At 44.9% G+C, this 12,686-nt stretch overlaps 1 protein-coding gene across 1 annotated transcript in view; it reads right to left on the bottom strand.

Annotated features, from left to right (window-relative positions):
• The window catches only part of mgat5b (alpha-1,6-mannosylglycoprotein 6-beta-N-acetylglucosaminyltransferase B), a 1,185,562-nt gene that overhangs the window by 676,139 nt on the left and 496,737 nt on the right, over positions 1-12,686 (bottom strand). Inside the window, exon 8 of the mRNA XM_078570583.1 lies at positions 316-392. Within this exon, the coding sequence (XP_078426709.1) occupies positions 316-392 (77 nt within the window). The remainder of the gene's footprint in view (positions 1-315; positions 393-12,686) is intronic.

Raw genomic sequence — 12,686 nt, 5'->3', positions numbered from 1 at the left:
AGAACTGAGACAGCTGTTTAAAACAAAGCACACTGAATCAAATGAAGCTATTCACAAACGTAAATTGGAAATCAAGTAGAAAACAGATCCACACTTCAACTATGGATGTAAATTCAATTGACTTTCTCAGCCTTAAAATGGTTAGTGGGGCCAGGATGTATAATCATGTTAATCTATCACCTAAACTCCAATAATCTGATCAGATTTTGTCTGTCCTTTGGTTTTAATATGGTCCAGAACAGAATTGTGGAACTCCATAAAAATGTACCTTTCTCATAGAAGGCAATGTCTCTTCTCGCTGTGAGGCTTGTTTGCAGGAGCTGCTCCACTTTAGTTGTTAGGTTTGAAACGTTCTGTGCAATCGCTTGAATCTTCTCCATCAATCCAGCAGGCTGGAAACTAAGAAAGAAATTCACGTTTGAACCTTTGGCTTGAATTTGTTAAAGAAAGGATAAAGGATGTTATTTTTAATGAGTAAAATGATGACAATATATCGCACAGTAATCTTTTCAGAACCTGTGAGATTCGATGGAGAAATGTAAACTTTGGACTTTAGCTTTATACCTAGATTTCGGATAAATTTATATTGCATCCTTAGGGCTATAAACTAGCAAATATTTTAATGATGAATGTGAGGGTAGTAGTCATGAATCTTACATCAACTTGTTGCTCAAAGATTGCTGATAAGAAAACACCATTCACAATGAAATACAATAGAAAGACCACTTACAGTCCTGTGGATAATAATATAGAGTTTATCAGTGCTGAAACAAACTTTTTGAAATCAGTATTGAATTTTAAGAACATAAACGATAGGAGAATGAGTAGGTCATTCGGCCCTTTGTGCCTGCTCTGACATTCAATAGACCGTGGCTAATGATCTACCTCAGCTTCACCTTTCCACATTATCGCCATAGCTCTTGATTACAATTTAAAATGAATAAGACAATTTTAACCCAGCAACCACCCGCCCACCCACCCCCGTCACAGCAAGAATGGGGCAGATGAGTGATTAAAATTGAAAAAATCTACTTAACTGTCCTGGTCTGGTCAGAAATCCAAATGTCATTTCAACTCCAGGGCTAATTCCGGTCAGAAATGCACCCACCTGGAACAGGCCGGTACCTCATAAATGAATTCAGATAGGGATTTCATGATGTCATTTGAAACCTGATGCTTTTTTAACTGATGGGCCAGCAATCCGAATCCAGTAGCAAACATCCTGAGTAAAGCTTAGCGACATTGTCTTCACAAGCTGACTGCCAGAACTGGCAACTGAATTTAAAGGTGCTCTCACCTGCAGTCCTTTAAGTCATCAGAATCTGTATGTCATTGTAATACATTTCCAAGCCAATTATGAGCTTTTTATTTGCTTCTTACTGATTTTCTCTCCCTTTGCCCAACCACCCCACAAACTCCCAGCATATGCTCACCCTGATTAAGTACTCACTACTCATCATGGATGCTGATTCTACTTCACTTCTAAGGATGGAGGGATGGGGTAAGAACCGTAGCAGCAGCAGCCTGAAGAATCAAACCAAGCAGCAGCTGGGCCTGTTATAAAATGACAGGCAACAGAAGGCTGCTGGCTTCCCAACATACTGGAAGTTTCTGCCTCTTTAATCTCCTGTACACACTGACACCTGCCTACCTTGGCAGGTTAAAATTCAGCCTTTTATTAGATTGGAAAAATGTCCTATTACTTACACTCGATCCCTAAGGATTAAAATGTTGTATGATATTTGCAAATTCCTTCTCTCCCTGGAATAATGAACGTGTGCACCCAGTATAGTGCTAAGTTATAGAGATCTGGAATGTCACAGCTCAAATCTCCAACTTGTGCTAAGTTAGCTAACCTCAGGCAGGGGGGCAGTAAAGGTATTACAGTTGGTTTCAGGGCGTGTTGGTTAGAGAAATTAACTAGACTGCCCACCATTAATTACTGTTACATTCTTCTATTTGACGTAAATGTACCAATCATACAACAGAAATTGGTAAAACCCCAATAATGTGGGTTCTTTAATAGAAGATAAGACTATATACACGCAAGGCATCTGGGAGGCTGAGTATGCATATCTGCCTCGCGCTGCTGCTGTACACTGAGTGCAGAGTCATGGGGCTACTACATCACATCCTCTCTCGGTGGTAGTGAGTGACAGAGGTTTTAGATATGCCCCCTTATATCCCCTTTTCCCTAAACCAGAGGATTACCCTTAAAGAATCAAACTATTTAGGTGACAGCAAAGAAAATAGTATTGGGCCATAACATCCGAGATCTGAGGCATCATACCTGGAGGGTACCCCAAAAATGTGATGGTGGAACCCCCCCTCCCCCCACTGAAAGTTCCCATGTAAGGATTGCATGGCAATTGCCCCAGAAGTTCAAACTTCCGTTGGGCAATTGCCCTGCAATGGGAACCATCCAAAACTACAATATAAATTGCAAACTTCGGATGGTTCTAATTGTCTTAATAGTTACCCAGAAAAGGTTAGCAGAACTAAAACCGCTTCTAACTTCTGGGTAACTTTAGTACTGACCCTTCGCCCCCACCCCCGCCACAGGACCTGCTGGCTACCCATCACCCCTCCAACTACCCCCCTGAACCCCAGGGGACCCCACCGACAACCTCCCCAACCCCCATGGGACCCCCGACTGCCTTCCCCACTCAACAACTAACCCCCTCCCCAACTATCTCTTCCCACGGCCACCCCACCCCGACTACCCTCCACTAACTATCTCCCGACCAACCCCCATACCTGACTAACCCCCCAATTACCCCCCCGCCCCAATTACACCCCCATCCCCCAACTGCCTTCCCCACACCCCGAATGCCTTCCCTGCCACCAAATACCCCCTCCCCCTGACTACCCCACCCCCGACCTTCCCACCACAACTACATCCCCATCCCTCAACTGTTATCCCCACCCTGACAACACCCCCAAACTTCCCTCCCTACCCTGACTGCCCTCCCCACAAACTTACTGCCTTCCCTGCCCCTACTAGCCCCTGATTACCCACCCCACAACCCCCCCACCCACCCCCTGACTATGCTCCCCACCCACCAACTACACCACCCCTGGCTGCCCCCCACTACACCTCCCCACTGACAACCCGACATCCCCACACTGACCACCCCCTTGACCACCTGACCTCCCCCCACTGACCATCCCCCAATACGAACCTGAATCCCTAAACCGCCTCCACCCACTGACCACCCCCACACTGACCGCCTCTCATGACCACCTGATCCCCTCACTGACCACCACCCCTGCTAACCGACGGCCTGAGAACCCCCCCACTGACCACCGTCCCAATGATTACCCTCCACTGACTACCCCCCAATCGCCTGACCCCCGCCCTGCCACTAACCACATCCCCCAATTGACCACCTGACCCACCCTCCACCCCCAATCCTGCCCACTTACCTTTTACACTTACCTTTTCCCTGGCTTCTCAAAGTGGCTCGGCCAAATGGGGGTGTGCCCTCCTTACCTCCGACTCAGCTGTCCTCGACACAAGGCCTTGGGAACCACTGTTTTCACCTGGTATGAGTCGGAAGGTTGGGTGAGAAAGAAGCAGCTTTATTTCCAGGGAAGTAACTAGGAAAGGAGTGGGAATCCGACTCTGATTGCTACTCCATGGAAGATTCGGGCCTTTGTGTCTGAATATACACTGATACAGAGCAATAAATTGATGAGTTTCTGAAACGTATCAGCGGTTTGCTTATCCATCCAAGCGTAGCTCTGGTGTTCTTGATTGGAGACTGCTGTATGTTTTTCCAAAGGCTGGTTAGGTGTGCTTTGTTTGTGATGTGTCTTAGACCATGTTCTATTCGCAATTGGATTACTCGGTGTTTCTGGTTACGAGATTGTTCTGATTAGGCATCTGTTTTGTCACACTGTTATGCCATTTAGTGTTCATTCTTGATACGATCTTGGTTCTGGGCATATACTGATGCTCTCATCTGGATTCCATGTGTCACCAGTTGGGTGTTGGACGCAAACTTTTTGACCAGCGTTTAGGTTGGGTAATTTGTACCTGTATGCCGGTTGTGGGCATCTTTTATCTTCCCTTGTTTTTCAATTAATGCATCTGGTACACCTGGGAGAATTGACGCGTGATGACTGGGGAGGGTTGTCCATTCTTGTCTGCCCAACAGTAGTTCCACAGGTGAGGGAATAGTCGCACTGAGCGGTGTCGCTCTAGGGCTGTAGCATGGCCACGTGTAGATCCTGTTTTGTTTGGCGGCACTTCATGATTAAGGATTTTACTGTTCAAACTATATGTTCCACCATTCCATTAGATCTGGGGTAACGTGGTGATGAAGTGGTATGGTTGACTCCCCAATTCCCACACATCGCCTTAAAAGGCTGCTCAGTGTATTTGCAGTCAGTTGTCGGAAACAACCTTTTGTGGTGCCCCTAATAAAATGAAGATCGAACTTAATGTGTCTGCGATCGTTGTACTGAATGTGTTGTGTAATTGACGGATAATGGAAAATTTGGAAAATCTGTTACAATCGAGACATCATCTTCATGGATGCTTACGAGGTCAGTTGGGAGTCAGGTTCATGGATGTGAGGGTACCTCGTGAGGCAATAGTGGTTCTTTTTGGTTGCTAGGCTTGAAGGATTGACATGTTCTGCATTCCCTCACAGCCTTTTTGATGTCTTGGTGGATTCCTTGTCTATATACTGTCTCTATGATCAATCTTCTGGTTCGATAAACTCCCATTTGTGCCTGGTGCAAATGTTGGAGGATATCAAGTTGCATCGATCCTGAGATGACAATCTGCTTTCCTTTAAAGCTGACTCCTTGAGATATCCTGGGTTCATCTCCACTGGGCCAAAATGATCTTATAGCCTCTGGAATGTCCTGAAAGGACTCTGTCCATCTGATAGTCACTGTCTTCCTTAGCTGCTGTAGTACAGGATCTTTGGACATTTCCAGCTGCAGTGCTTGGCACCTGGATTGCCCAAAATGCATAAAATCAATGTGCAGAACGTCTTCTATTTCAATGTCCCCAAGATCCACTTGTGAATCGAGGGAGATGTCTGCAGTTTTTACTGGGTTAGGTAGATGGCTTAGGGTTTGTGTCAGATCATTTCAAGTGACTTATGGTTTCCATGATGAATGTCTTTCCAAATAAGTAAGTGTGGAACCACTGGATGCTGAATATTAGCACTAATGTTTTGCATTCCATATTTGAATATTTAGCTTGGGCAGTGGACAAGTTCTTGGAGGCAAAAGCAATCGGCTTCCTTTTCTGGAGGAGGAATGCTCCAAGTCCTTTCTGGCATGCACCAACCTCAAGCATAGTCTCCTCAGTTAGGTCATAAAACTAAAGAGCTGATGGTCTTTTGGTTATTGACTTTTTAAGACATTAAAAATATGTTGATGATCCTCCTGCCAAACAAATAGAACTTCTTTCTTCAGAAGCTAATGTAGAGATGAGGATTTCTAGGCAACATTAGGCATACAGGGTGAAAGGAAATTAAGCAAACCGAGGCAATTTTGAAGATCATTTTTGTCTTATGGAGTGGCCATTGCACTGAGGTCTTCCAGCTTGCTAGGGTCAGGATGGGCGCCTGTGTCAGAATAGATGGATCCGAAAAAGTTGAGCTGTGTAACACTGACATTACATTTCTGACTATTATACACAAGACCTTGTCTGCATGCAGCTTCCGTCAGAAGGTGCAAATTTCGATTATGCTCCTGTTTTGTTGTGCCAGCAACGGCTATATCATCTGATATGCTGGGGTTTCACGCGTCATCCTGTTGTTGTTGGAACATATCCTTGCTTTGGAAAGCCCGAATAGTAACCTTTGGAAACAGTATCTCCCAAAAGTAGTGCAGAACATCATTAGCTCCTGCGATACCTTCTTCCAAATGCACCGACCAGTAGCCATTTTTAGTGTTGAACTCAGAGAAGAATTCGCATTCACAACCTTGTGGTTCAGCTCCTCAAGTGTGGGAATTTTGTGAAAGTATCATTTTAGAGCTTCATTCAGATGCCTTGGATCTAAACAAATGTGTAGAGCCATATTTCATAATGGTGCTCATGACGGAGCTCCACTAGTCTGTGCGGTGCTGGACTTTTCAGGCTAAGCCATTTTTCTCCATCTATCCAGTTCGGATCTTGTTCTAGATGTGAATGCTACAATTGTATGGCAGATTGATGAACAGAGTAGCATATGCATGTAGATAGAATACTGCATACAGTATCGTTGAAACATCCAACCCTATTGAACCTGTTGGGGTATAGGGATGTTAAGATGGCTACTGAGGTGATTGGGGTGCCCTTGGGTTCTGTTGCCTTCGTGATCAAGTTGTTGATGCTGTGGATAGTGACAAAGGTTAGATACATGCATGCCAGTAGACCTGCGATCACTGGACCTGTGATGTCCAAAACATAAAATATCTAGGGTGACAGGAGTGAAGTGTTGTAGTGACATTTGAGTGTAATGGATCTCAGGGACAGGATCTCTGAGTCATTGTACCTGATGAGTTTGGCAGTGGTTGGTTGAACCATCACTTGCCACTTCCATGAGTACAAGCATTTCATTCTGCAAAAGGGAAGGATGTTTGCACCAGTTTTGCATTAAATTTGTGCTGTTGCTACAGCTGTGGACATATAATCTGGTGGCGATGCCGTAGTGGTATTGTCATCGAACTGGTAATCCAGGGACCGAGGGTAATGCTCGAATCCCGCCATGGCAGATGGTGGAATTTGAATTCAATAAAAATCTGGAATTAAAAGTTGAATGATGTGGTTGACTCTTAAATGCCCCCTAAAATTGCCTAGCAAGCCACTCATTTGTATCAAACTGTTACAAGTCACAAAAAAGGAATGAAGCTGGACGGACAACCCATAATCAACCTGGGCTCCGGAAATGACACTGGCAATCTCAGCCCAGTTGACCCTGCAAAGTCCTCCTTACTAACATCTGGGGGCTAGTGCCAAAATTGGGAGAGGTGTCTCATAGACTAGTTAAGCACAGCCTGACATAGTCATCCTCACGGAATCATACCCTACAGACAATGTTCCAGACACCACCATCACCATTCCTGGGTATGTCCTGTCCCACCGACAGGACAGACCCAGGAGAGGTGGCAGCACAGTGGTATACAGTCGGGAGGGAGTTTCCCTGAGAGTCCTCAACATCGACTCCAGACCCCATGAAGTCTCATGGCATCAGGTCAAACATGGTCAAGGAAACCTCCTGTTGATTACCACGTACCGTCCTCCCTCGACTGATGAATCAGCACTCCTCCATGTTGAACATCACTTGGAGGAAGCACTGAGGGTGGCAAGGGTGCAGAATGTTCTCTGAGTGGGGGACTTCAATGTCCATCACCAAGAGTGGCTCGGTAGCACCACTACTGACTGAACTGGCTGAGTCCTAAAGGACATAGCTGCTAGACTGGGTCTGCGGCAGGTGGTGACGGAACCAACATGAGGGAAAAACATATTTGACCTCATTCTCACCAACCTGCCTGCTGATGTATCTGCCCATGACAGTATCGGTAGGAGTGACCACCGCACAGTCGCTGTGGAGATGAAGTCCCGCCTTCACATTGAGGATACCCTCCATGGTGTTGTGTGGCACTACCACCATGCTAAATGGGATAGATTTCAAACAGATCTAGCAACTCAAGACTGGGCATCCATGAGGCACCGTAGGCCATCAGCAGCAAAGAATTGTACTCATACACAATCTGTAACCGAGCCGGCATTGCCTGGCATATCCTCCACCCTACTATTACCATCAAGCCAGGGGATCAGCCCTGCTTCAATGAAGAGTCCAGGACGGCATACCAGGAGCAGCACCAGGCATACCTAAAAATGAGGTGTCAACCTGGTGAAGTTTACTTGCGTGCCAAACAGCAGATCTAAGCTCTGCAGTCCTGCCACATCCAGTCATGAATGGTGGTGGATAATTAAACAACTCACTGGAGGAGGAGGCTCCACAGATATCCCCATCCTCACTGATGGAGGAACCCAGCACATCAGTGCAAAAGATAAGACTGAATCATTTGCTACAATCATCAGCCAGAAGTGCCGAGTGGATGATCTATCTCAGTCTCCTCCAGAGGTCCGCAGCATCACAGATGCCAGTCTTCAACCAATTCGATTCACTCCACGTGATATCAAGAAATGGCTGAAAGCACTGGATATGCAAGGGCTATGGGCCCTGACAATATTCCGGCAATAATACTCAAGGCTTGTGTTCCAGAACTTGCTGTGCCCTTAGCTGAGCTGTTCCAGTTAAGCTACAACACTGGCGTCTACCTGGTTATGTGGAAAATTGCCCACATATGTCCTGGACAAATCCAACCCAGCCAATTACCACCCTTTCAGTCTACTCTTGATCATCAGTAAAATAATGGAAAGGATCATCAACAGTGCTATCAAGTGGCACTTGCTTAGTTATAACCTGTTCACTGACGCCCAGTTTGGGTTCCGCCAGGGCCACACAGCTCCTGACCTCATTATAGCCTTGGTTCAAACATGGACAAAAGAGCTGAACTCCCCAGGTGAGGTGAGAGTGACTGCCCTTGACATCAAGGCAGCATTTGACTGAGTGTGGCATCAAGGAGCCCTAGCAAAACTGGAGTCAACGGGAATCGGGGGAAAACTCTCTGCTGGTTGGAGTCATACCTAGCACAAAGGAAGATGGTTGTGGTTGTTGGAGATCAGTCATCTCAGCTCCAGGACATCACTGCAGGAGTTCCTCAAGGTAGTGTCCTAGGCCCAACCACCTTCAGCTGCTTCATCAATAACCTTCCTTTTGTCATAATGTCAGAAGTGGGATGTTTGCTGATGATTACACACAAGGTTCAGCACCATTTGCGACTCCTCAGACACTGAAGTCCATGTTCAAATGCAGCATGACCTGGACAATATCCAGGCTTGGGCCGACAAGTGGCAAGTAACATTCGCGCCACACAAGTGCCGGGCAATGACCATTGCCAACAAGAGAGAGTCTAATTATCGCCCCTTGACATTCAATATCATTAACATCACTGAATCCCCTACTATCAACATCCTGGGGGGTTACCATTGACCAGAAACTGAACTAGATTAGCCATATAAATACTGTAGCTACAACAGCAGGTCAGAGGCTAGGAATCCTGTGACAGGTAACTCATCTCCTGACACCCCAATGCCTGTCTGCCATCTAAAGACACAAGTCAGGAGTGTGATGAAATAATCCCCACTTGCCTGGATGAGTGCAGTTCCAACAACACTCAAAAAACTTGACACCATCCAGGACAAAGCAGCCCGCTTGATTGCCACCACATCTACAAACATTCACTCCCTCCACCACCGACTCACAGTGGCAGCAGTGTGTTCCATCTACAAGATGCACTGCAGGAACTCAACAAGCCTCCTACGACAGCACCTTCCAAACCCACGACCACTACCATCCAAAAGGACAGGGGCAGCAGATAGATGGAAACACCACCACCTGGAAGAAGTTCCCTTCCAAGCCCCTCACCATCCTGACTTGGAAATATATTGCCACTCCTTCACTGTCGCTGTTTTAAAATCCCGGAACTCCCTCCCTAACAGCATTTTGGGTGTACCTATACCACACGGACTCCAACGGTTCAAGAAGGCAGCTCTCCACCACCTTCTCATGGGCAGTCAGGGATGGGCAATAATTGCTGGCATCACCAGCAATGCCCATATCCCATCCCATGAATGAATGAAAAGAAATCACATCCTGTCTCAGTGGTAGTGATTGGCAGCACTTTAAGTTATGCTTCCTCATAGGTACACGTACATCGTTTCATAACAATTACTACCCAGTGACCATCGTTGGAAGATACAGGTGTATGAACAATCTAGTGAGGGGAGGAATGAGTCTCTTTGTCATTCTGTCCCTAACATGTTTGCATAATTTTTAGACACCATTTTGGCTGGTATGTGAAGATTGATCACTACCTGAAGGCAACAAGCGGACTGCCATATTCAAACAAGGCATGGTGCTTTTGGGAATGGGAGGGAGAGAAGGAAGTTGTAAAGGGACATGGCTATTTGCCATCTGGCAATGGAAAAGTTAGGGCTGGGGGGAAGGTAGGCACATCCGCTGTTCCTTGGATGCCAAAGGCATGCCCAGTGAAATGGCACACAGCATGGCCATCCAAAACAGACAAGTAGCTTATGTATTCAAATTAGGGTCCAGCATCATTTGTCGGATGATACTTACAAGTTACACATCAGTTGGTCAGAGGATACATCATGCATAATCTTTCACTTTTACATAGAGTCTGGGTGTAAGCAACAGTCCTCAAAGGGACATCTGGTGGCCACTCCAGGAAGGCTGTGTTGCTGGGAGGATGGAATGCTCCTCTTGCCTCCAGAAAAAGTACTGCAGCCCAACCCATGGTACCACCACTTACTATCTATTCTAGATGTCGCACATGCTTGGAGCAATCATATTTCCTGACCATGGGTGCGGAAAGCTGCCTGCAAGCCATCATTGAGAAGCTGGTAATTATCACCTGAGTTATGCTGATGAGACCTGGACCTAAAAGCTCTCGGACTTCCTAAAACTGGTTCAAGCAACCAATGCGACTGTTCCATCAATCACGGCCATTATGGGCAGAAGTTAAAAATCACCCTCAGTACCTCTTAAAATTTGATCAACCTGGTATCACTGGAAGCCTCATCTACATGTGAAATAGGAAATGCTGAAATTTAGCCTGACAAATGCTTTGATTTGGTTTACAGATAAACATGGTTAAATACCGCATTATATCTTCTGGCTGTGATCTGTTTCAGGTTTATTGGCTGTGTCACAGAACATGCAGTACCTAGCTGCTTCACAGTTAGATGAATTACCCCACATTAACTGAATGCCAAAGGGCTAAACTGTTATCTCTGACTAAAACTCAATGTCCTACCAATGACTCATTAGAATATAACCAACAGTAAACCTGCTAATTATCACTCTACACAAATTCTGAAGCTGTCAAGTTTATTACCACTGTTAAAATTTTGCTGTCATGGCAAAGTGATCAAATATTCCCAATGATTACTATTTAGCAAGGTATCTGTAAATTATATTTTGCACAGGACTGAAATCAACTTTAAATGAGACCTCTATGATACTGTGATATAATTATCAATCTTCATTCTTTATTTTTCAGCATTTTTGTGCTCACTATGAAATTTTAGATACTGTCCTCTTTGTGCTTAATTATAGTAGCAAGTCTGAGAGGAAGAGCCAGAAGTAAGCTGCCTGCTTTCCACCTAAATTAATGAACAATTTTCCCCTCTCAATCACAAACTCAGATGAATTAATACATACAACTTCTTCCTAGCCCCATCCCTTCAGTCTAGCAATTTTGTTATGGCTTAGTTAGGTGTTTAGATTATGCTTGCATTGGAACAGTAGATGTGCCTTTAGCAAGCTTCTTGTCAAGAAAGCTTATTTGCAAGATTTGTAGGTTCCATGGAAAAATGAACAGAATTATGAGATATAAACTCCAAAACACTGGTAGAAACTGCAGTAAGTTCCATCTGATAAAAATGCAAATTGATTTTTTTCATAAACCAATGCAATGTGTTAATAAATGATTTGAATTGGGAATGCAATCCCCAAAATAATGGTCATGAGTCCCATGTAATAAAACAGGATTCTACTTATCCAGGCACTGATAAACAATAACAAAAACAGAATTACCTGGAAAAACTCAGCAGGTCTGGCAGCATCGGCGGAGAAGAAAAGAGTCGACGTTTCGAGTCCACGTGACCCTGCCGATGCTGCCAGACACGCTGAGTTTTTCCAGGTAATTCTGTTTTTGTTTTGGATTTCCAGCATCCGCAGTAGTTTTTTGTTTTTATCACTGATAAACAATAACCTGTTTATTTGTGATTTGATCAGGTAACTATTTTGTAAATGTGGTGCATGTATATATACATAGATGCGAATAGATAATAGGAAAACAGCCCTTTGGAAGAATGCTAGATTTTGTGGTGAGGCAGAGGGAGGGATGTCTTCAGTGTCGTGTTCAGTGTCAGTTGTAGTTTAGTTGATGGTGGTTTGGTTCCCACTTGGGATAGTACCTGGCTGTCTCTTCGGATATCTTGAGGCCTAATCTGTATTAGGAAGGCTTCCCTCTACTCATGAGTGACTTAGGTCTGACTCAGGTAAGTTTCTTCCAAAACCACTTTATTTACACTATATACATAATAAGCTTATAGGTAAGTACATCTCTCTTGTGCGTAGACTATTCCATCTTTCTTCACAGTTTCCTTGCACAGCACATGACTGTTGATGTGACTATCTCATTACCATAACTATTAGCCCATTATTCTACAGGTAGCAAACTTGCCTTTGAGTCAGAAAGTTTTAGGTTCATTCCCACTGCAGAGACTTGAATACAAAAATCTAGGCTGCCACTTCAATGTAGTACTCTGACACACTGTCAGAGGTGCCAACATTTTGATGAGATGCTAGACTGAGGCCCCATCTGCCCTTTCAGTGGAAGCAAAAGGTCCCAAGGCATTATTTTGAAGAAGAGCAGTGGAGTTATCCCCTGACAAATATTTATCCCTCAATCAACATCATAAAAGCAAATCCTCTGGTCATTATCACTTTGCTGTTTGTGGAAGCTTGCTGTGAGGCTGGGTTTCCTGCATTACAATAGTTACTACAGTTCAAAAGCGCCAC

Source organism: Cetorhinus maximus, chromosome 24 (genome assembly GCF_964194155.1).
Source record: "Cetorhinus maximus chromosome 24, sCetMax3.hap1.1, whole genome shotgun sequence".
In the NCBI taxonomy this organism is placed as follows: domain Eukaryota; kingdom Metazoa; phylum Chordata; class Chondrichthyes; order Lamniformes; family Cetorhinidae; genus Cetorhinus; species Cetorhinus maximus.
This window is presented reverse-complemented; position numbering and strand designations above follow the sequence as displayed.